General features: G+C 38.2%; 1 protein-coding gene across 1 annotated transcript in view; it reads right to left on the bottom strand.

Annotated features, from left to right (window-relative positions):
• Positions 1-25,467, bottom strand: part of MAP3K4 (mitogen-activated protein kinase kinase kinase 4) — a gene marked incomplete at its 5' end in the record, with an annotated part of 55,311 nt that overhangs the window by 861 nt on the left and 28,983 nt on the right. Inside the window, 13 exons of the mRNA XM_010140160.1 lie at positions 654-833; positions 1,035-1,141; positions 1,470-1,592; positions 7,753-7,912; positions 9,383-9,499; positions 11,680-11,750; positions 12,430-12,621; positions 14,113-14,193; positions 15,343-15,443; positions 19,530-19,646; positions 20,522-20,618; positions 22,796-22,862; positions 25,185-25,263. Coding sequence (XP_010138462.1) covers positions 654-833; positions 1,035-1,141; positions 1,470-1,592; positions 7,753-7,912; positions 9,383-9,499; positions 11,680-11,750; positions 12,430-12,621; positions 14,113-14,193; positions 15,343-15,443; positions 19,530-19,646; positions 20,522-20,618; positions 22,796-22,862; positions 25,185-25,263 — 1,492 coding nt within the window. The remainder of the gene's footprint in view (positions 1-653; positions 834-1,034; positions 1,142-1,469; positions 1,593-7,752; positions 7,913-9,382; positions 9,500-11,679; positions 11,751-12,429; positions 12,622-14,112; positions 14,194-15,342; positions 15,444-19,529; positions 19,647-20,521; positions 20,619-22,795; positions 22,863-25,184; positions 25,264-25,467) is intronic.

Here is a 25,467-nt window from a genome sequence, read left to right as displayed (position 1 = left end):
ACGGAAGAGCGGGATGGGAATGATGATCCCAAACACACTATATTGAACCAGAATACCAAACTGAACAACTTTATGCTGGAAAATGGGACAGAATTTGTAGCTCTGAATATTTTGCCTATTCTGAAGCAAAGAATCAAATCACAGTTCATGCAAGAACTGCAGATTGTTACAGCCACTGCCAGACAAACATTCCATATGAACTTAACCTTAAGTATGAACTTAAAAGAAAAGCAGACCCTTGCACTTAAGTACAGCAAGAGTTCTCAAACATGTGCTTGTTTCACTTCTTATGGAGGGGACTCATCTCCATACTTCAAAAGTTTGTGCATATGACGCTCTCACTAAAACTTTAAGCACAGAGCCCTTCAGATCCAATTAACTACCACTGAGTTGAAGCTTGACAAGTCTTTTTAACGTAAAGATAATGCATCTCAAAACAGCAGTGAAAGTTTATTGCATGGTGCACACCAGGTTCTTTTATTCAAATGTTTGCTAGCAACATCACATGTGCTTTCCAGCCTTGTTTTCTGGAGAGCCTCAAGTTGATACCAGCCTCCCACTGCGACACAAAGCCCTGCAGCATAGCTGCAAACAATGAAGCCAACTCAAAGCTGTTTCCATCTACACTTTGTGGTCAAAGCTGTGAGACGAACCTTGACAAAAGGGTGATCAAGGAGCTGGCTGGCCGTCCACCTCATCTTTGGGTCACTTTCCAGACAGTGGCAAAGGAAGTCTTTCCCTTCTGGGCTCACTTTGTCAGGAATAGGAGGCTTATGACCCATCCCCACTTTATACATGATCTGGAAGTTGTGCTCGTATTCGTGCCAAGGCCTCTGCAACAGATAACAGCATTGCTAAAAGTGCAAGGTTTAGTGAGTAACTTGCTATCCAATACAGCATATATTTCAGTACCCCCAGAAACTAAAAAGCACCCCAATACTTGCAGACTTAAGTGTGACAAATTGCTAGGAGTGGGACCAGAATTTGCACAGAAACTAAGAACAGTTTGTACTTAGTACATGAAACATCCCTACCTTGCCAGTGACCATCTCTATAACAACACAGCCCAGGCTCCAGATGTCTGCTGCGCGTCCATGCCCTTCTCCTTTAGCTCTAGTGATTACTTCTGGAGCCATGTACGCTTTGAAACAACACATACAACGTCATCAGTTCACACAGCAGAAGGAACAGTATACATTAAGTGATTAACTGGGCAAACCAAATGCTTTTTACTACATCTGTAATGAATTACCACTGAGGTCTTCTTGCTAAGTTTTGTCATTTGCTGGCTTCGTGTTCGCAGCATACTGTCTTTCATTTGAAGTGACAGCAAATGGATGTACAGCATGTCTAACTAGTCAAGGTAAAATCAAGCTTCCGTGAAACACATTATTTTACTCTAGCTGAGACTTTTGGCAAGGTATCTTGTTTTTTAGTAACAAGTATGTGACTAGCACTTGCCTCCTTACCTGCAGTCCCCAAAGTACTGTTCACTTCTCCAGGCATTGTCTGGGTGTTGTTCTTCAATTTCACCGAGCAGCCAAAGTCTCCTAGTTTGATCAGTCCAGATGAGGTAAGAAATATGTTGGCTCCTAGGAAACACAACGAAAAACAGAAACACTTGTTAAACTAGTGCTGAATGCGGGCTTGCTCAATATGCTCCTAGCTACATGGTAGGTAACGGTTGAATTTGCATTTGCAGGTCTTTACCTGTGGATTAAGCACGGGATATGACAGCATTAGAGATGTGCCCCAAGGGGTACGTTACCATTAGCCAATGAGAGCTAGTGGATTTGTGTTAACATAAGTAAGTCTACCGGAAGTTGACAACAAGTGTTCAAAACACAGAGCAGTATGGCAGGCAAACTCATCAGCTTTCCATACGTGCTCATGATGAGACATTACTCCTCCAGCAATTTATGAATTCCAATGCTTATCCTTGTGAGAGTTGCACTGCAAGAACACACACATCCTTAAGGAGCTTCCTGACAGAGGCTATGGCTGCATATCTCCCACTAGTCATCTTTTCAGTTCTGCTGTGTCAAGACAGATGACATCATATAGCTCTGTCATCACAGCTCACTTGCAAAATGGAGCTTATCACTTTTTATTACATGTATGACCAAATGCTCAATCCTATTCTGCTCTACTCCCAGAAGAATTTCTGGAGAGGGCTACTGTTATAATACTGGCAACACTGCCAGCTTACAGGAGAAATAGCTAACAATCTCCAAGAGGAATCTGCAGTTGGCTTCAAGTCACTTGCTCTACACAACACTGCAAAGTGAGCCAAGTGGTTTTGGTAACCAGTGGTTTTCTTTCATTCAACATCCTGCCAAAACACATGTTGACAGCCCACAGAAAACAGGTAGAGCAGAAGGAGCTCACTATACACATCAGGCCAAATCCTGGATTCTGCAAGTATTGCGAAGTAGGCTGCAAGAGTCACCTGGCAGAAATACAAGCTTCAGCTGTGATCTCTCTTGATGAAAGATGAATAGTTTGCACAGAACTAAACTGCCTGACTACTCTAGGAGTAGGCAGATCTTGGGGGCTTTGTTACACGTAGCCTTTTCACATGTCACACAGAAGATTCTTTCAAAAGTGGCTCATCTGAATACAACCTTCAAAAATTTCTCACTTTTGTTCCACCTTGAACATAGGTCAGTGCAGGAATTCTTGGATGCTCCTCCTTTGTGTTATGTTCTCTTAGTTAATAATTTTTTCCAATCAGCTTGGCTGGGCATCCCCTAGATATTCATGGAAAATAGAAGAATTCTCGAAAAGCTCAAGTCAAAAAAAGGCAGTGCAGGTCAATGATGCCAAAACCCTGCCCATTTCTCAAAGGACTTCTCTAATTAGTAGGAGAATGACTGGCAACTAAAGCAAGATTTGCTTAGTCCAAGAAGTGTTGCACAGAACTGCACTATAAAACAGGGAGAGAAATCATTAACAGAAATAAATTCCAACCTTTAATCACTGTAAGCCTTTTACAAGTTCTGAAAGAAGAACTAACTTTCAGTGAATACAGTTCTTCTGCACAGTGCCCGTAAGTTTTCATTCAGGCACCTGCACATAACTCAAGGTCAGAATCCTTTAGCTGGGTTCTGCAATGAGCCATCGCACGGACGTGAATGTCCAGCATTACCCTGCAATCACGGCCACACATAACAGAGCTGGGTAGACCATCCCTCAGTGCCTTGAATGAAAAGAGCATCCAGAAACATACCAAAGCAGTGCAAGAAGGCAGCTCAGTGGGACATTAAATACAGACAATGCACTAGAAGAGCGACAGTTACTCTATCAGCAACTTTTTCCTGGGAAGTACTGCCCACAGCTCTTCTAATAGCTGTCAAGCGATTAGTTGTCATATAGAAAGTAGCTACACCCAGCCCACACAAGGAGTTCAGGAAAAATTGCCGTTGCTAGCAAACACTTTTACAAGGGTGTTTTGGAAACCCATGTTCCTGCTCCTCAAGAAAGCAACATGCAAATTTCACAGAAGGCTACAAGGTGGTTTCTGACTACTACAGTGGGTGAAAACTGGCAGAGCTGAAGTGCAACCATCTCTTCCGACTGAATCTAAAGCTATTGCAATAGTTTGGTGTCATACAGTTCAGAACCTACTTACAAGGCCTTTCAAACTGAAGTTTGTCCCTTTAAAAAAGAAGTACTGACAATTTAGAATGTCACGGTAAAAACTCCTGTGAGCTCCTGTCCTGAAAGCACCTGGAACTGCCGAACAGCACAAAGCAACAAACCAAAGTTCCACCATGAAGAAAGAGACAGCACTTGGAAGACTTGTGTTGCTGATATTTTCTATCAGTTGAATAAGGCTTCCACTGGTGTATTGTCTGCTGGAGCCTCTGTTTTGTAAACCGCTTGGTCTCTGCTTCAGAGACCAGGACCAAACTCTAGAAGGAACCTTTAAAAAAGATTTCCTTGTTAGATGAAGCCTGCACAGAATCCAGCAGGACCTGCGTAAGAGAACAGGAGACACAAGGGCAGTATTTTGATGGTGCTAGGTGCTTTTTACCTTTGACAGTTAATGCTACTGGGAATGTAAAAAAATTCCCCCATATCTGCATTGTTAATAAGCAAAATAAAACTGGAGACCACGGCTGAAACAGCAAAAAGGAACAACACACCCATCTGTTCCTTCTCTTCTCCTTCGCATGCACTATATCAAAAGCATCTTCACTGGATGTTCTTGGCAAAGGCAAGAGGCAGCCCAGTTCTGCCATTTGTATCAACAAGATCTTCTGGGCAGACTGTGAACAAAGAGCAGATGGAAAGAGCTATAGCCTTGCTAGAGAAAAAAACAGCTATGACCCAAAGCACTTGAAATGAAGTCCTGTGCCAAGTCAGTCCTCTATTAACTGCAATGAAAACTGCACCAGCATGATACTCCAAAGGTGCTGGTGTAAATACTGCAAGTCCAAGCAGCAGTACTAAAGACTGGCATAATTCCACAAACAGGAGCAGCTCAGAGATTTCTCTTCCAGTAGTTGAGCAGTGCAGCAGCCAAATTCATTCCAGAAAAAAAGCAGGCCAAATGCTACCCCTTGATGGCAAAAATGCATCCTCTTTTACTTCAGAAAGTGCAACACATGCCTATAGTCTCCCACTGAATGGCCTTCCTTCCGCTGTGCTCATCATGAAGACAAGGCAGGAATAGCAGAAATTTGGAGAGATCTCACAACCAACTTAGCAAGAGTTAACACTTTGATGAAGACTTCCTGGCCTTGAGCATCTTATTCACAGGTTTCTGATTTACTAAAGCTTCAGATACAATCACTTCATTTTCAGTATTCATTCTCAAAGTGCTATCTGAGCACTCTTAAGGAACATTCCCTTCTCCACAGAGAGAAAGCACCAAGCGCATCCTCAGTGATTAATTCTTGTCAATTCAGCACTTGCGAGACCACACTTGGCAGTGCTGTGTCTTGTTTTGGGGCTCCTCAGTCCAAGACAGACATTGACATACTGGAGCAACCTCAGCAGAAGGGCATCAGCATGGTCAAAAGGCTGGTGTACACAATGTACAAGGAAAGGCTGAGGGATGGGTTTAACTGGAAGAAGGTTAGACTGGAGGTGTGAGTGTGTGCAGGAAATATCTTACTCTTTTCAGCTGTGTAATAGGAAGATATCAAGATGGAAGCAAACGTTTTCCTCAAAGGCAAACTGTGAGAGAATCTGGGGCAACGGACACAAACAGCAACCTCTGTAAATTCCAGGAAGGTATCAGGAAAAAGATTTTTCACAAAAGGCATAGCTCAGTCACTGGGAAGGGGGACAGAGAAAAGGCAGTCTCACTCCTAACTCAACTGAATAAAGTCCTGTGACATTCAATCTGATACTGAGAGTGGCCCTGTTTTGAACAGGGGGTTCAACTAGGTGTCCAGAGATCCGCTCAACATTAAATATTCCATCATTCTCAATCACTGAGCAGAGCAGTTTCTTGCAAAAAGTGAGGAGTCTGGGCTTTGCCACAGGGGTTAAAATCCAATAACAAAGATTAAAAAACCCAAAACCCTCCCCCAAAAGACTTAATCACCTGCTATATATACTAGACCAACTACTTTACTAATTGATGCAGACTAACCGAAACCACTGCAACCACCAGGCTACACTACCCTCAGCTTGCATCTGAAAACCACAGGTTGAAAAAGGATTCAAGGCAGCTGTGTATTGCTTTACCTTTTACACTCACAGAACTGGATGCCATAGCATCTGAAGGACAAGGGCGACACCAGTGGAATCTACTAACCAAAAAAATTTTTGAGCACAAGGTACTTGCAAACACCCACTGCAGGACATGTACAAACAATTATTCTAAGAACTGGGTATTTGCTGGTTATCTGCTGCTGAAAGTAACAGATCCACAGTGACGTTTAGCAAACTGGCCATGGGAGCGTGATCTGACACGCAGATTTTCATAGGAAAGCAGCTTTAACAGTCTCAGTGACACATTACCATTCTTCCCTAGCAGAAGAATAAGAGAACCTGACTATACAAGAGCAAAAAGTGAAACCAGAGTTTTCTTCACTGCTGTCAGCCTGAAAACTTGGGGAAGCAACTTTATCATAAAAGGAGTCAGAGAGCAGGAGACTTCCACTGTAACCTTTACAGAAACTCTCTGTGGTCTGTCTTCATATTCTGTCATTAAGTTTTGGGAAGGTCTATACATAGATGTGTCTGCAGTGACCCTCTGTTTATACCTGCTGTTACTCTCAAGGAACACCCCAACATTTGGTATGAGGAACCTGTGGCAACAGAAATGCCCTCAGAAAACACAGCATTGCAGTTCTGTTCAACAGCTCGTCTCACTTCACTGCATTTCCCTGATGAGGGGAAGATCTATTTGAATTTCCAAATAGATCCACAGATATCCAGATAGATATCCAAAAATCAGTAATGGCATAGAGCAGCACGGAAGAAGTCCCTGTCAGCCAGCCTTGGATTTTGACCACGAGCTTCCAGGAGAGCATAATTCAGCTAAGCAGAACCCGGATATGGAATGATCAAGTAAAGGGCAAGGAGGGCACTGTGAAAAGCACGGAGGGAAATCCACAACTGGAGAGAAAACTTTGGTCAGGAAGGAGAACCAGAAAAGGCAAGATTGCTGGGGAATGGGAGTGAGGGAAAGTTTTCTAAGGAAAAAAGCCAAAACTGACTCAAGAGTGGCCTACCTGGGTGGAAGGCCTCTGGATCGTAGATAGTTCTTTTCCCAAATGAGAAGCACGAGGCCAAAGGACCAAGAGCAACTGGGAACCTCCTACACTGCTGCGGTCATTCAAAACCCTGTGAGCAAGAGGGACATAGAAACCCAGCATCGTTGGGTTGCACCGCCTTGTCATAAAATGAGCATTCACAGGGCATATTTGGTGGCATCATTTCCCCTACCTTCTTTAAATTTCTGCCATAGGTGAGTAAAATATGCCAGACTAACAAAAACAAGATAGACAGACATGGAGGATGTTCTTGGAAGGTGCAGGAAAAGAAAAATGAATGTGAAATGCGGACTGACACCGGGTGCCTTAAGCAAATGCAAAACCAACCCCCCTTCAGTTACTGTAGTTCCAGTCTGCTAACTTCGTAAGCAAAAGCTGAGCCAGGCATGAGTAGATAAATGTATGGCAAACTAACCCCCCCCCCACCCCCACCCCAGGTAAGTAGTTTTACCATATTCCTTTACCTTTTTTTACAAAGCTTTTATTACCACGTTTAAACAACCATTCATCCGAAATCCTAAAACTCTTCTGAAAAACAGGAACCACAAGGAAAAACTCTGATAAACAACTCTAACGCTACACTAGTTGACAGCTCCAGACAAAAAAAAGAAAAAAACCAAAAACCAAAACACTGTTTCTTGCATGGATGAGAAGAAAAAAGCATTAGATAACTCAGTATATTAGTACTAGAAATAAAAGGACCAAAAGGACCAAAATTTGAGTTCGGATGAATCCCCCAATCTTAACAAACTCTACAGAAACTGTATGAATCATGGGCAGAATTTTTGAGTTTGCAATGTCAACTGAGATAATTTTTTATGTTCTGCACTTAAAAAGTAGTGTGTAACTAGCCAATAAATTGTAAATTGAAAATTGAAAAATGAGTGAAGGCTTCATATACTTAATGGCTGTATACAGATCATGTGCGCTATTATCTGAAAATATGTCCCCCATCACTTCCCCCCACCCTTGCCTACAGCACTGAAACAAGAACATTACCTTTTATGGTTAACATTACCTTTAATGTCTCGATGAACAATACCATGCTCATGTAGTACATTGATAGCAATCGTGATTTGCTTTGTGTAGAGCCTAATGACATGCTCCTGAAGGCCCAGTTTTGATACCTCCTCCAGAGTGCCCTCATCACAGTACTCCATGAAGATGTACATCTCTTCCTGTTGTGGGAACCAAACCAAATTTCATTGTTTTTACTTTTTATTTTTTAGTTATTGGTTTTTTTAACACAGAATTAGGATCAAGTTTTCCTTCCATCCTTCATTGTTTGTGAAAAGAGTAATGGAAGTACCATGTGATGTTTTAATGGAAGGACCTCTCACCATGGAATATCTAATAAATCATCTCTTCAGAACTCTCTTGGGCATGCTTCAACCTAATATATTCTATTGCACAGCTGTGGAAAATCCCTGCTACATGTCTATCTGCATCACTTGTATGTAACTGATTCTATTTGGTGGTATAAAATTGTTACTTTGGCATCAACCAAAAAGCACCCTGGAAATCTTGGTCTTATATTACACGGAAATTTGCATATTTTAAAAACAGGTAAAATGGTGTTTGGGGCTTGTGGTATTTCTTTCTTTCGTCCCACTCTACCATTCTTGTAATGCCATGTGTTGACTTCTTTGGGAGGGCAAGTTTTCTATTGTCATCAGTGGCTTGAACAAGCATGCCAACTCTAACTCTCTTTAAGAAAAACTTAGGGTTGTGTTCCCTTTCATTGTCTCCAAGTCCAGCTAATTTCTGCCGGACTTAACTAACACAAAAAGATATTAAAGACACTAAGCTCTTAGAATTAGCTGAGAAACCAATGACCCGTTGGCAGAGACACCCAAAGTTATGTCCCCAGGAAATGCAGACAGAAAACAAAAGCTTCCAAATCAGCAATAGGTCAGCAAACTAACCCATCCATATTGAGCAAACCAATCAAAACCACACACTGCTCTCCAGGGGTGTTCTGTTTCCTGCCCACCTCACTGGGTACAGATTCAAGAAGGAACTGAGACTCATGGATTAGGACGTGGGAAGGACTTGTGGGAAGCAGAGAATAGTAAGAAGTTGGATATCACAGCACGCAACTCTGGAATCCAACTCCCTAAGAAAACTAGGCTTCATTAGTTCTGCTGCTCAAGGAAGATAATTTGTTTTTCCTTCTGAAGAGATGCTGAATTCCAAAAGATCTGCTTCCTTAAGGTATTGTCAAGATCTAAATGCCAGCACAAAATTTTTCCAGGAATCAATAAGACATTGGTACAATCTTTGCTGCTAACAGTGAAGGGTTTCAGGCTCTCTACAATTTATCTACACACTGAAGTTACCACACAGTATACGATACAGCTTGGTTTTAGAGCAGTTAAACAGAATAGCAGCATAGAACAGCTCCAGCATTACTCACTCTGTTCACTTATTGCCAACCTCCTCTGCTTATGTACCAGTTCCAAAGAATTTCTCCAAACTATGTTTCCGAGACCATAACATTCAGAGGAAAAAAGACTCGCTGCAGTTCACAGAGATATCCAAACAATTAAGCTAAACTAGAATGTTCTCAGGTAAAACCTCCATGATCCAAACCTTAAAATTTTCTCTCTGCCCTATAAAAAAAGCCCGAATAATGCATGTTTTCTTACCCTATGGAGCTCCACGCCAAAATAACGAACAAGATTAGGGTGTTTGATGCCTTCAAAAATCTTCAGTTCATCAGCTGTTTCTTTGATGGTTTTGTGATCATTAGGTTGAAATCTTATCTGCAAGAAAGATTTTTCATTGTTTTGCCACTGAAATACTAAAGAACAACAACAAACCAACCCACCACGAAAACCCAAATCAAAACCAACAAAACAGCTAAAAAAAATTATTTTTTTGCTAAACAGCATTGCCACACAAAAAGCCCCGAAACACCACTCCTCCGTTCCCAAACTTAAACAAAAAAGAACACCAAACTTTTTTTTGAAAATTACATACAAATGTGATGATTTATAAACTTTGTAAGACCAAAATGCTATTATTAAATGTATAAATATACACATGCGCACATAGGTGTCTCTTCTGATCTTGCCTTCTAGCTTAAATGTGGTAGACAGACACAGTACAAGGGAATCTGAAAGTAACATCAGTGAGAGATACCACTCAAGAAAGACTCAGAGATTCTAAGGGATTTCTCTGAGGGGTTTTCTTCATTGAGAATGAGGCAGCTGTAAGGAAAAGGAGTGGCATGGAACAAATGCAATCATAAAAGGTTTTGATGACAGAAAAAGGTTTTCATTAGTTCTCCTACAATAGGCCGTGATGGATTTTTCATGAAGGAAAAAATTACCAAGTTTCTGTTCACACAAAGATAAGCAAAATGTGTAGCAAATTATGGAAAATGCTATATAACCATACTGGTAGAAAGCAGAAATTTCATTAGTTGAGTACAGGATAACGTAGAGAAATAAATGCACTTATTTTATCTTTGGTTGCTAGGATGTTATGACTATTCTGTATAACAATTCCAGGACACAGTCTGTACTCAAACAGTGGTAAAATTACATTCATGGAGATTGCAAAAAGGTGACAAATTACATTCAAGTATTTTACATATTTCCTAACACTTCAAAGTTGCAATACTGCGTATTTGTAGTAAAGCTTGTTCACTATAATTTGTGGAGATTTTAACACCACAAGCAGTTAAGACAGTAAAGTCTGAAGAAATCTCAGAGGGTCCGAGGAATGCAATGGTTTAAACCAGTTTAAAAATAAATAAATAAATCTTTTTGCAAGGTACGACTACGGAAAAACCTTTTATTTGGAGTTGCAAAGTTTGCATTTAAGCCCAGAGTAGAGAAGCAGGGAATTTTCTCTGTGAAATAATTCTGGAAGTTAAAAATATTACAAGAAAAGGCAGCATACTGTATATTTAGCCTACTAGTGAAGTGTATGTCAAACAAGGTCCGTTTAAATTATCTGAACTACTAAAGAGCACATACATGCTAATCTGTAAAAAGCACCTGCCTCTAGGAAAAAACCTCTGAATTCCAGAAACAGAGACTGCTACTAATGGAGTAAAAGAAAGTTATCAGAAGAAAAAAACCCCAAACAAACCCAACAACAAACAAAATGTCAAGTGTTGGTATTAGTCAGTGAATGAATACAGTACAAGAAGTTAAGCACAAGCCTAGTCTTGCTTTTACACACCTTTGAGATCACAAACACATTGGGTGTGTGGAAGAACTAGTTCATAAAATGTAACCATTACAGCATCAAATGGCTGACCTGGTAACTGTTGTGAACAGTCGATACGTGCAGATGTCTGGAGATGTAGAAATGCAATAAAACTAAACAAAAGAAACATTTTAAAAAACAAGATGCTATAGGGAAAATGGATCTCTATGCCTACAGCTTTAATTCTATCCTGAAAATTAAATTTTCTGTACCCACCAAGTTAGTCAACAGTTTTGTGACTCAGCCTGACTCACTTAAACTACAGGAAAAGCTGAAGAACATCTGATGTAATGCTTCCTATCGTTTTCTCTAAGCAACAAAGAAAAAAGGTATAAAATTTGAGATTAAGTACAGCAAAATAAAATAAAATAAAAATGTGTACTGTCTTCACAAATGAGAAAACTCTTTCCAAAATAATTTAAGATCTTTTAACAGCAGGATGAACATATTAAGAAAGCATTCATTAAGTTCACAACACCCCTATGAGATGAGTAAAAAAACCCTATCCATTTTACATACGTTTAAATTGAAAGTTGTAAACTGAAAAGAAAAAGTTTAAGAGATTTAAGGAGGAACAAGAGGTAACAGCAGATGTGGCAACATGAAGAAACAATTTGTCTTCCCATCCTTTTCCAGTTCAGAAATCCTTAATGCCTGCTAAGTCATGCATGTTCCGTTTGGAAAAAAGCAAGGGCAGCAGCGAATCTTGTATGTATGTACTCACTTCCTTCATAGCCATCAGCTCTCCAGTGTCAACACTGATACAGGTATAGACCTTCCCATACTGGCCTTCTCCTGCAGAATTAAAATAAAAGTAAGAAAAACTAATTACACTACAATCAAGAGTCAACATGTACATCAACTGCAATAAGAAAACATCAATGAAAACTGAGCTTGACAAGGTTATTTATCTTTATTTTCATTTAAAATTGCAAGCCTGTAACACCTACTACTACATTCACAGTCCTGAATTTGAAGTGATTAAAAGTAAAAGCATTAACAGTCTGACCTGAAAAAATACTCACAAGTATGAGGATTTTCCCCACAAATCCCAAACCAAAGAGGAAACTATGATCATACTGGGGAAATCGACAACAATACTGGGGAATTAAACAAATCCCAAAGTTCGTGCTCATCTTCATTCATGTTTCTGCTTCTTCCAAAAGCATTGGAATTAAACATTTTATATGGTTAAACACATGCAGGAATCACAGGATCATACCTAAGTAATTGTCCTAACCAAATCCTTCTCCTCCTTTGTTTTTTTGTTATTTGACACAGTAAAAAACTTCACTGAAATTCTACATAAAGGAAATACTAGCTGCAACAGTATTTTGTATTTTAACATTCTGATTTCAGTAAAGCTGATGTTACCTATGTGGAGACCTAGGATTTCATGAGGTAGTCTTAGATCTCCTTCAAAAATATTAAATTTGGTATTTTAGCCTGATAAATGAAGATATAATGAACGTACCAATTTTGTTTCCTCTCTGCCACTTGAAAGTCACTTTTCTCAAACCTACGTGCATGACATTATCGTAAGATTTCGGTGTGTCACAGACTTGGCCAATGATGTTCTTCCTCCTCATCTCTCTGTATCTCCTTTCTTCGAACAACTGAACAGACTTTTGAACAGCTTCAATCGGTGCTTGCTTGGAAGTAGTGTCTAAAAAGAGCGATGAATAATTTCCTTAACTGAGAAATAGTCGCTGTGTTTCTATTTTGCTACCTTTTGGTATCAGGTGAAATGACTTGAGTTAGAAGACAACTATTTTGTAAGACTAATTTAAGATGTAGGAAAAGAATAAAACATTCTAGCAATCACATATGAAAGTATTGCTTATGAATCACATATGAATCTAAAGTAAAATGAGAATACTGGTTCTTTTCTAATTATCTCTTACTTGATTTAAGGAAATTAAATGTATGACATGCAACACATTTGTTTGCATTTGGTCTGTAACTAACCACCAATAGATAGTGGAAATAACTCTGGGTCATTAAGAGCAGCAAGAAAAGAAGGACAGGTGAGGTTTTGCCCTACAAAAATATAAGAGGTTTATTGGAAAACTCATAGCATCTGTTATTTCAAAGACTTAGATATATGAGATAGCTCCACCTTTCAAGTCTTACCACAGAACAGAATCCTAATGAGTGAGGCCAGAAGAAATCTCAGGGCAGCAATAATTTATCCTCTCCTTGTAAAGAACAGAAGTTACCTATCTGTCTCTGTAGACAGACAGTAGTCTAACCTGTTTCTAGCAGCCTCCAAAAGATGGAGATACTGATACTCCCAAATGACACATTCCACTGCCCACCTATAATTAATACCACTTCATCTACTCTAAATCTGCCTTCCTGTAGCTTTAAACAAAAATTTTTTGTCTTACTCACGGTGGGCAGTAAAACCAGTTCACACTGCAGCAGACTCCTAGAAATTTTCAAGTTTTCTCTCATTCCTCTTTTTTAAACAAACTCAATTCCTTCAGTGTTTACGTTCTGAACAAAAAGAAAGCCTTCTAGATTTTAGAAAAAAGTTTTGCTGTTCTTCCTGTTCTAAGCCACATAATGAGACTAGTTTTAATGTGATAGAAATTTGCCTAATGCTTCATGAGGTTCCACCCTACCAGAATACATGCAAGCAAACTACATATAGATATCTGTATGTTATAGGAGTCTCAGAATAGTCAAGTTACTTCAAGTTTCATGAAAATAAGCAGCAGGACAGAAAGGAAAGGCCCCCATAATAGGCCCATAATAGGGCCACATGCTGCTAGACATGCAAAATAAGAAAATCCATGCTGTATAGAGATCTTAGGGAGTTAGTGCTCCCTACTGTCATGCAATTCATAACTGGACACTGAACAGGGACAGCAAACTTCTGCAATTCCGGTAATAATAAATGTACTCATTTTGTACAACACTGCTAGTAACTTTCAGAAACTGAAAGATGTAACTTTTATGAAGTTTAATTACTTCTACATCAGGGAGCACACCTTGTGATTTTGTTAGCAGTATCCTGCATTCAGGAATTTATTTTCAGCCCTTCCTATGTACAAAGCTGTGAAAACTTCTTCACAATCAGCATTAAGATGCCACATTTTATTAGAGGACTAGTTTAATAGACATTATATTACAATGACTCCAGAACACCTACCTTTGGTCTGGCTTATTAAATTTCTGAGCTCCCAACTCCGCCGGGATGAACCACTTAAATCTCCTTTTGGATACGATGGTTCTAGAGAAATAATACTGTGAGCATAAAAAGTGGCTTTATCTCATATTAAGGGTTATGCCACTATATTAAGCAGAAGCTGAGATCTTACATATCAGGACTAATATACCATACAAGTATATAAGGCAACCATATAGCAATGTATGCTCTTGAATTCAAAAATTCCCTATCTTTAGAAAAGAAATTATGAAAGCTATTCTCAAATAGGATTTAATTTATACAGGAGAGAAGTACTTCCACAATTAAGGGAAGCACTTCAAGTCAGGGCACTCAGAACTGAACATCTATGAAATCTGTAGGAAAACAATCTTCTAAGGTTCCATAGAAAAAAGACCTGTATTCTTTCCAACCTAAGCCAGTTTCCATTCCTAGAGACAAATAAAAAGGGAATAAGCATAAGGCAGACAAAATTTTCAACACTTGCTTAAAAAAAAAAAAAAATCTAACAAACAAAAAAAATCACCCCCACCTCTCAGCAGACATTAAGGCATCTTATTCTTAGAAATCCACTTCATTTTGCTGGATGACCCCAATATCAATGCTACTTCACTTGGGATTTTGTATTTCACTTTCATTTTCACAGAACTCACTATCTTAACAATCCATGTTTCAAATACTTGTTGTAATAAATACCACATATACAGAGGCTGGGGAAATCTGAAGGAGGAGCCCTGATCAGGACATCAAGTCACACACCATGTCTGTTCTTCTAGAATTCAAAATAACAGCAAGTATTTCTAAGATGAATACTGCAGTGGTAGTTAAAGAACTGGACTGAAAACTCTTCAAAGTCCCGATGGGTCCAGTTTGTACCTCATTAACAGCATTTAGAAATATACTATTAAATGCAGTATGTAATTCAGCAATCATGTTTCTAATTTCATTTTTAACACTGTAATTTAGTAAGACACCAGGAAATTCCTCCGGGTACAATTCAGAAGTAATATGAAAGGCAAGAGAATAGTGGATATGTCTGAAAACAGAAGAACTTACTCTGACAATATAAGCCTAGAAGTTAAAAGTCTAAGATTTTCGAATGGGAAAAGATGGAAAACATTTTTTGGAAGGGTAAGAACCGGGAATAGGGAGAAATATGTTAATGACATAAATCATTTGCACATCCAGGTCACAATCTGTTACTATGACAATCACCTTCTCGCTCTTCAGTGGGACTGGAGTGACGACTAAGGGATCTGAACTGCAACTCAGCTGCTATTGAAGCCAGTCGATCATTTTCAGGGACACTGGAACCCCTGTTAAAAAGAGTGATTGTACTAATTAACTTAGCATTGCACTAAATAACTACTAGTGCCAATCTAATTGCAGTTTTAAAGAGAAAGAATCTCTGAAGCCTGGGACATGAATAATGAAAGTAACATGAAAGAAAAGGTGATGCTGAGAAGTAAACTGAAAACCCTTTCTATGCTATTTTTTTCCCCTTAAATGAAGACCTTTTACATAATTTTAGTTATGCCACTCTATGAAAAAACCCTAAGCCTCAAAAGCATAAACTACTTGCCCATAGCAACAGAATACATTTTAATGACTTACTAAGACAGCTGCTGCAGGATGCAGCTGGTGCCAGGTTTGGATATACAATCAGAAGTAATTCAGCTGGGTGATAATGTGAGCCACATTATCAGATGAAGGGTGTTAACTGAATTCATGCTCCTAGCATGCTGCAAATAGAGTCACAGTCCACAGTCATTAAGTCAAAACTAGTGGGAAGAGCCACAAGCCAGCTGACAGGAAAGACAGTGTTAAATGACAGCAGCTTGACTGCTTGGAGGCCCTAGCTCCTCCAGACAGCACAGAGTAGAATTAGACATCCCAGAATAAAACCCAGATGAATGAGCATCAGAAGCAACAGAAGGGGAAACAATACTGAGAGTCTTAAATCTTCAGGCACTTTTCTCCAGCCCAAGATTTCGATCAATCTACCCACGTCTGAGAACCATAAATTTCTCATGCGATTCTCTTTCTACAGTAACTCCCTTATGGACAAGGCTCCCCTTTCATTTTTAAACACGGTAGGTAAGAGCTGTGACTGGTGCATCCTTTAACATAATGCTTCAGAGGTATAAGCTAAACTGGAAATTGGGGCACATTGTTAAATTCTTCACCAGAAGCTACCTGGCAACACAAAGTGCACACACCTATGAGAAGACTTCCCTATAGCCCTAGAGTTGCTTCCAAATTGTATTTGATTATTACCTAACAATAGTAAAAAAATGGGGAAAAAAACCCCAAACCCACAATATTCTCAATCTTGAGATCAGAAGTCAAAATCCAAGACACCCTACACCCATGCAAATGTTCTCACTACGACGCTTACTTTGCAATCTCTACTACTCCAAACTAGGTCTTTCAAGTTTGAGGAGGAACTAAAACTGAGCTAGTGAAAATCCTTTGTACTCTTCAGCAAGTTGAGGTTTTAATCAGCAAGAAAGCTGAGGTTATTCTCAGCACATACAGAACAACAATTCTGGATGCACAAAGAGCTTAAAAGCAAGCAAAGGTAAACCATCTTTAAAAAGAGACAGCAGCTGAACAGAAGACCTTAAGTATCCTAGCTTTGAATGTAGATGCCTATGATCCATTTCAGGCCCATCTTAGCCACTCAGATCTTTTATTGTTTGTGTCCAGAAAGATAGTGTGCATGCTATTTGGCAAAGAAATAGAGTAAAAGAGAAGACAACTTGATAAATTTCTGATCTAGTCCTGGATAAATATAAAATGATGAATAACAACCCCAGCTAGACATTTATTTATTTATTTTTAAAGAAAAACTTCAATAGAAGTATGGTGGCGTTTGTGCATTACGCACTGCCTAGTACAACTGACTTACCAAGTTCCTATGTTCAACTTCCTATATTCAATTTTTTAAAGATATTTAATGCCTACAATCGTGTCATAAAGAGTTTCTGGAAACAGTACAAAGTTTCTGTGCTATTCCAGCAGCTGGACCTCACACCTCTGGCATAAAAGACCTCAAAATACTTTCATGATCCAACACATCCCATTTCTCTTCTGAGGCACAAATAATTTAAATCCATAATTAACACAGCAATGAGTTAAACCTTGCAACTTTCTTAACTATATTAAGAACAGATATTTGCTAACAATATATTATGTCGTAATATTTTGCCTTCCTCAATGAACAACACCCCTAAAAAACCCCAACAGCCTCCAATACTCTGTCTCTGCTTTAATAATTTTCTTCTTCAAATTCTTCTGAGATAATATAGGGGGTTAAACAATGCAACTTAAAAAACCAGGCAGTGCATTAAAAAAAACAAAACAAAACAAAACAAAAATCATCAGAACAACAACCATCAGAAAAGCAAAAAGTGAAAGCTCTAAGAAAAACACAAGTCTTTGAAAAACAGGCCTAGGCAATTTGAATCAAATGCTGCATTCACATCAACTTTCACATTACAATCCATTAAAGTATTATGCTTTCGATTGAAACTAAGAAGTAGAATCCTCATTTCTTTCCTTACTAATGGCTATTTTATTGATTTAGAAGAAACTGTCAAAATGCCAACCTTCTCACTTTGATCAGTATTTGTGTAGCACACATGAAGAAAACCATAATAAAACGTACCACTGTATTCAGGTGTGTCAAATTACAAATGATGGTTGCATTGCGTGGTACAAAGTCACAACAAAGCCTGCAAGCATTAAAAACTAGCCTCCTATCTTCCTCTTGAAAAATTGACTAACTTCAAAGATATACCTTGGCTCAAAGTGCTGTACACATTCTAGAAAAAATCCCCTTCATATGTTGTATAAAGACCATCAAATAAACAAGTTCTGCATTTTCAAAATCATAAATACTAATTAACCATCACCCTGTCAGCTTACAAAGCTGTCAGAACCTCTCAGTGAAAACTGTCTAGAATGTTATTTACTTGAAAAGGGCTTTTCAAGTGCATACTGCTGCCAACTACTGCCTAATCTGTCTTTTTCAACAGGGGGCTTAAAAGAGAAGCATGAAGGATGTGTAATAAATACATGTAATTTCAATGACAAAAATTCAGGATGTATTTTCAACCAAAAAAGCCCCCAAAAAGGCCCAGACTCATAAGCTGTACATCTAGAGGCTACAATAGGGTGCAAGTCACATCTTATCACAAAAATAAAGTGAAAAGACTTGCAGGAAAGTTTTTATGTAAGAAGTGACAACATATATCCCTCTTAACACTCTTACACATGCTTCTGTTGTGCATCTGATAGCAGATCTATAAACTACAATGGTTGCTGGCTAACACCTGAAAATTACTTATTAAAAAATAAGTAATTCATAATCAAGTCATTTCTACGTTCACTTTGGTTCCCATCGATGTTCTTCCTTCACTACCTGTTCTTTCTTTCCTCCGTAGGTGTGTGATACAGTCAGATCACATGATTCTTAAGAATCTCTTACACAAGACAGCTTTTGGTACTCCGCAGTAGAAATAAGAATTCATAAAGCTATTAATAAAGCCCAAAATAATATCATTGTGTGAATAGCAGGATTTTCACAGTCAGGGGTGCAGGGGGGAAAAAAAATATATATATTTTTAAAAAGAGTAAATTTGGGGACATATCAATGATCTGACTGTGGTATGGGAAGAAGGAACACCAACAGTCTGAAACATCACAGCCAAATCAGAGGCCGAAAAGCAAGAAAACATACTAACACAGGTCTGCCTAAAAATTCACTCATGACGTCTGAAAAGACACAATACAGGAGTGGTTTCTGTTACCTATCCTGATACAGGAATGGTTTCTTTCACGCTAAGTTTATTCTGCATGATTCTAAGCAGCCAAAGGGGTAACAAGAGATAAAAAAAACACCTCCTGAAATTTTATGTGTTTAATTCTGTGTTTTCCACTATATAGTATTTCAGAATATTTATGGTAGACAACACCACCACCAAAACTGTTAGCTACCATTAAAAAAAAAAAATATCCCTGAGATCATTTGCATTTTACAATCATCTCACTGGTACAAAGTGTTAGTTGTCAATACTAACTATTTAGTAAAGTTATACCAATGAATTGACTGGCATATGCTAGTTTCATGGACATTTTTTACTGAGCGAATTTGTAATCTACATCAGAACTGCATGCTTTAACTACCACATTGTTCAGACATCTTAAACCTGACAGCAGACTTATCTAATTCTAAGACATAAGATTTTGCTCAACAAAATGAATGAAGGAGCCAGTGCAAGACATGATGGGATGCAAAAGTGCGGTGCAAATGATATATACTAGGACGCAAGTACATAGAAACAGCTGTATGGGTGATATAAGTAGAATGAGGCAGCTATGTTGTGGAGTGGAGCTACCTGGAATCATTTGCACTGCTGACAGGTTTGGGTTGAGCTGAGTCGCTACCGATGGGAGCGGGGCGACTGACAGCAACGCTGCAATGGTTCCGTGCATCACAAGGGATATTCCGCGTGCTGTGGCAAGAAGGAAAACTTCAGGAAACAGCTTAAAAAAAATGTAAGGAGTTGAAAGTTTATTTTAAAAATAAAATTTTGAAGTGTGCATAATGAGGCCAAATTTTCAAGTACATAAAGACTTTTATGTGGAATAATTCGAGGAGGTGGAAGCTTCAGGGGCTGTCAATATATACAATAATAATAATCTTAAAAAAAAAATTCTCCAAATCCTTAGAGTAGTACTAGTTTCTACCAAGTGCTAAGCAACTTCCAAAAAAATAAAACCTGTAGAGTTTGAAAATGTGCCAATCTTCTTGAAAAATAAGGCCCTCTTTTTGTGTAAAACTATGCATGGCGAAGTTTCTTTTGAAATTTTTAAAAACTATTTTTGCATTAATTCTCATGTCAACTGTTTCAAAGGGAAGCAAAACCATCCATGGCTTTAAGCCTCGTCACAGCAGGTTGGTAATGACGCAGAAATGCCACCATATTCCAGAATAGTACATTTTTAAGTCTTAACTATGCTAAACTACAGAAAGCACTGTCACAGGCATGTATGTACACATTCAAAGTGGGGAAGGAAATAAGTCTTGTTAATGAGCAGTTTTCACTGAATTAGAGCTTGTTACATTGAAACATTTTCAGGAAAGACAAAAGGGATAAGAAGGACAGCAAAGTGAGAAAGCATGCACCAATATAAACTGTAAAATAAATGGGGGATGGAGAAAAGGAAACCTTATTGTCCTTAAAAACCTGTTGATAAAATCTAGGATCACCAACATGCTAATTTTTTCTACCTGCATTGCCGTCAAGAAAAGGTTTTGCACTTACTGACAGTCAACATAGCTAAGAGAAGATAAACAGGTTTAGAAATCTGTATTAATCCTAAATACCTGAAGCCTTCAGGCGTGGGAATAATAAGATGAGGATTTGGTGGATCACTATGGCACCGAGGTACTTTTACAGGACGGGGACTGTTTCGATGAATAGCTGCAAACACAAAAAAGGTAGCATGTTTACTAAGTTGTCAGAAAAACTCTGTTAGGGCCATTTCAAGACAAAAAATTAAAACAAATTCCTATTTTAGAGCGTTAAGTGTGAACTGGTGCATATTTTCTCATCCTTTAAGAAAAATCTGAATTATCCCAACTTAAAATAAATCAATTTTATGTGTTAACACTATTCATATTATGCATCATGTAACTCATCTCTAAAATAATTAAAATTCTCCAGAGAAATAAAAACTAACAATTAGAAGATGTGTCCTTACTTTACTAAAACTACATCGTCATCATTTCAGCTTCATAGATTAAAGATGATCTATTATTGAAAAATAAATATTAATTAACCAAATAATAATTAAAAAGCAGAGTGTTATGTTCCTTTTACATTAGATTTAGTTTTCCCAGACTATAATAGAAAGCAAAATGAGCTGGTAAAAAGAACCACATATGACAGTTTTACCTATACTAATGCCTCCCATGAGTATGTCCCAAGGAAGTGGTACAAAAAAACCCCAAACCTTGAATGAGCCATTACTGTCTGCCATACCTAACTAATTCAGTGCTCTTGAGATTAGTCTGCAGGGTCTAACCCTTCCCTCAATCCCTTCTTAATGAGCCAGAAAAATATTACAGCACTCACATCACAAGACAGCTGATCACACATCAAAACACGCGTCAGTACTTCCTGCCAGGCTAGGTTAATCACAGTGAGCTGAGTTTCTGCCTTGTTTGCACTACCAGGACAAGTAAAAACTGCCACGTGTTGGCTGTCCTGATGTAATTTGCAAGGAAAACCAGCAGAAGACAGCACCTAACTCACTTGGGTGGACAGAGGCTGTTTCACAAAGCAAAAAGACAGGATAAAACACCAGGAGATCCCCAGTTACATGCCTACAGTCAGCAGCATGAATGCAACTGGATCTGCAGCTTTGGGAAAAGGGGTAAAGATCACAGTGGGTTTAAGTCCCTCAACACGGTACGCAACAAGAGCTAGGAATTCTTATTTTCCACCCGATCACAAAATAGAAAGGGGTATCTGCAGACAGGATACAGTTTATGTTTAGTTATGTTTATCTCACATGTATTGAAGTTTCAACCTGCTGTTTACGTCTGTGCCATCTGTGTCACCTCTTCCCTCTGCCTCTGAGTCAAAAGCTGTGAAGCAATTTAGTCTATGTGATCTGCCATGTATGCAACAGCGTTTATTCAGTACTTTGCTAGTGATTTACCTAGAATGGGCCTTCCTCTGAACAGCAGTATCGAAAGAGAATATAAAGGTTTTACATCGCAGTATTGAAATTGCCTGACATTTACTTCAGGTTATGCTTTGGTCCAAAGGATTGGACTGACTCTTATTGTGAAAAGTTTCTCAGCTATAACAGTTTCTCATCAAAATTATACCAAAACGGAAACTTTCCTGATATACTGAAAAACCTTCTCTTGCCTTAATGAAATTACTTTCCCTTCATGCCTTCTGTCGTCAACCCTGTCTAGGAAGTGGATGACAGGAGACAGGAAAGACGACAGTATTTTGAAACTTAAACCAGTCAATGAACTTGGGAGAACAAAGAGAGAAACAGTGCTGAGAAAGAGATACATAAAAGGAAAATACAGCTGAGGAAACATCCTTTTCTCAGGGTAAACAATGAAATACATTTATTTCACTCTAATGTCAAAGTATTTTTTACACTATAACAAATTTTGTGGTATCAGAGAATTACTTCTCACAGCTCTATCTTCAAGCCCCCAGGTATAACTCCTCTGTACCTCAATAGTTACACGAAGTCTGCCAGAAGTGTAAATATCTGCAGTGACACAGTGAATTTTGCAGACAGAGCCTCCTTAAAGTTACAATCACTTATTTATGCAACCTTTAAAAAATATAACAATCCTTTTCCAGAACATTTGCAAGACTTCACAAGGCTTTACAGACAAAACCAGAGGAAAGCATCTGTAAAGCTTCTAAATTTCTTAAGTAAAACCACTATGCATTTACATTTTGTCAGGCAATAATGTTTTTACATCAAGAATCATGAAAAGCTTAAAAATACTTTTACTGGTATTTCTAGCATTTTAAAAGTACTTTACAAACAAAATTCTGTAACAATAGCAGCAAAGCTCCAGAACAAACGCCAGTAACTTCTGCCTTACCAAGGTACAAACCTGTAACAGGGCTGTGAGGTTTTCCAATAACATGGCCAATGCACTCATTCATCAGAGCTTGTAAACTCTAGAAAAGACACACGAAAAAAGTTGTGATGTTTTATGTTACCTAAGAGTTGATAGTCATACAGCAGAACTCACAGTAATAAAATGACACTGGTTAAGTATGTAATTTGTCATGTAAGCACCCCCATATTCTATCAATTATATTAAACTTCTAGATCTACACTAAGGTTTTGAGTTCATTGATCTTGTTTTCTAAGCTAGCTGTCTTAGTCCTGTCTTGCCTTTTGACCTTGTCAAAATTATGTAACCATAAGAACTGAACAATGATATATCATAAAGAACATTTCATAATATAAAGCTAGTGGAATTTAAAAATATCCATTGTTAATAGAATTTAAAAAAAAAAAAAAGCTTGCTGGAAAAAGTTGCAACAACCTCCTCTGCCCTCCCTCTTCCCACCCCAAGAAGAAACACTCAAAGAAAATGGGGGAAAGTATGACAGCCTGAAGGACAAGACTAAAGTCTTTGAAACAACAAATATGATGCACCAAATCCTAAAAGAAATACACTTTCCTTAACTACCCATGAAGTTAGCAAAACTTTCACGAAAGGGTTTTTAATAGTTAAATCACTGAACTGGGGCTCAGGCAATCTGAGCCTAATTACTGGGTGTACTATTCACTGTGTATGTAACCTTGGACAAGTTATTAAATCTTCATCTGGTTCAACTTATTTGTCAGAACACCATGGAAAAAATATGTCTTCACAATGAAAAATTAAAATCATGTTCTTAGGCTCAGTTCTATGAAGGCCAATTCTATATACCAGTCACTCAGATGATTCAAAATTTCTTCAAGAAATTCAGAAACTTAGTGAAGACCAGAAATTTGAAGCTTGATGAACAAAAAAAAGACAAGAAAAAGTGTTCAGCCTGTGACTGGCATATTTTATCAATCCAGACTGAGGCAGAATCTCAGCTTTAAATCTAGACTGTCCTTCTTCTATGACATCAGGTATTATTTAAATAGAGATTAGGACAGACATTTCTAGGTGAAATGCCTGTGTTATACAGGAGTCAGATTAATCAAAGTGGCTTCAAGGGATGCTCTCCAAAACTGAACTCCAGTTTAAGAAAGCAAAAGTTCAGAAACGCAGTTAAGGTTTTGGTTCCCTCCCTTTCTTTCCCACTTCTTCAAAGCCTGACTTAACTCCGTCTTAAATAATGCTGGCTCTGAATTCTCTGTACATGTGAAACCTCTGTTATAAAAACATTCTACCTGAATAAGTGTCATGATACCTTACTAGTTATCAGTTGACTGCAATAAATCATCAAGCACGATTGCTTTTTAACTCTCCTTCAATGTTATCAGTTCCATTTTAGGACAAAATCACCAGTTTATAATGCAAACTGGTTTACATTAGATTTTCTAAGCTTCTTTCCTCCTTAGAAGTTTGCCTCTAAATACTGAAGTAATCTTAAGCAAAACGGTATCACAAAAATACACATGTATTACTCTTCAAAATACCTGGTGTTGTAGAAACTGTGTCAAAGCAGATATATACAGTTGAAGGGCTACTTTCTAATGCTAAAGGATGAGCGTGTTTCAAATGTAAGCTTAACTTGGCCATTTAGGCAGACAAAACGCAACTTACTTGAGAGTTCTTGATAAAAATACATGTGAAAAAAGACTAAACTATATAGTTCCTGTATCGCACAAGATTAATGTGATTGGTATTTCATAACAGATCTTGAAACTGATAAAAATCAGAGGTGCTGACACTCACATTCTGCCATTTGTGGCAACTATGTGCTTTCACTTCTCTGTAGTTCTATACCAAGACCAGAGAACTAAATTCTCAGAATTTTAATTCCACAGGAAAATAGGGAAGGTAGAGCACACAAACCAGCCAGTTTTAGTCTATGATTTTTTACACAGTAAAAACAAGAGCAAGATTGTTTCAAACTGGCACAATTTGAAGCAGCATCTTTAAACATTTATGATTTTGTATTTACCCATAAATGAACTCTCGGTGCTACCGAGACCTCAGAAGCTTATATTCAGAAATTTACTATGACAACTCTAAACTGTAACTCCTCAGAAAAGGTGCTGTCAAATTTCCCAAGAGACAAAGGGAGATAGCCCCAAGACAGTACCACGAACTTGTCAGTACTCTGAAACATCACTGCAAAGTCACAAGTGTACTCTATTCAGAGTCTTACAAACTGGAGAGGTATCAGCCTCATCAGTTATATACAACAGCAATTGTTTCAGAAGAGCATCTGTATTCAGGCAGAGCTGTATAAAAACATCCCTGGTAACATACACTGATAGCTTCACATGCATTTAGAAATAAACAACAAGCAGAATGACTTATTCCATACCAAGAAGTCATCTTCTGGCAGAGCTGAAATAAATGCTGGCTCAATGGCTTGAAGAAAATCAAAACCTTGAGTTGCCCACCTACCTCAAAGAAAAAGAAAAGACAGAAAATTAAGTGTTCTTCGGCTAAAGCCATCGTAAGAGTTTCAACAACATCCAAGAATAGTAAGAGGCAGTCACCTATTTTTCCTCTGGAAAACATGATAAAATCTTTGTTAGAAAATGGATTAATATATAAGATGTAATAAATTTAGCTTGTGTTGACATTTGCCCATATTCATATTC

This window comes from Buceros rhinoceros, unplaced genomic scaffold (assembly GCF_000710305.1).
Source record: "Buceros rhinoceros silvestris isolate BGI_N320 unplaced genomic scaffold, ASM71030v1 scaffold6077, whole genome shotgun sequence".
NCBI classification, from domain to species: Eukaryota; Metazoa; Chordata; class Aves; order Bucerotiformes; family Bucerotidae; genus Buceros; species Buceros rhinoceros.
The sequence above is the reverse complement of the archived record's forward strand: the minus strand, read 5'-3'. Positions and strand labels throughout refer to the sequence as shown.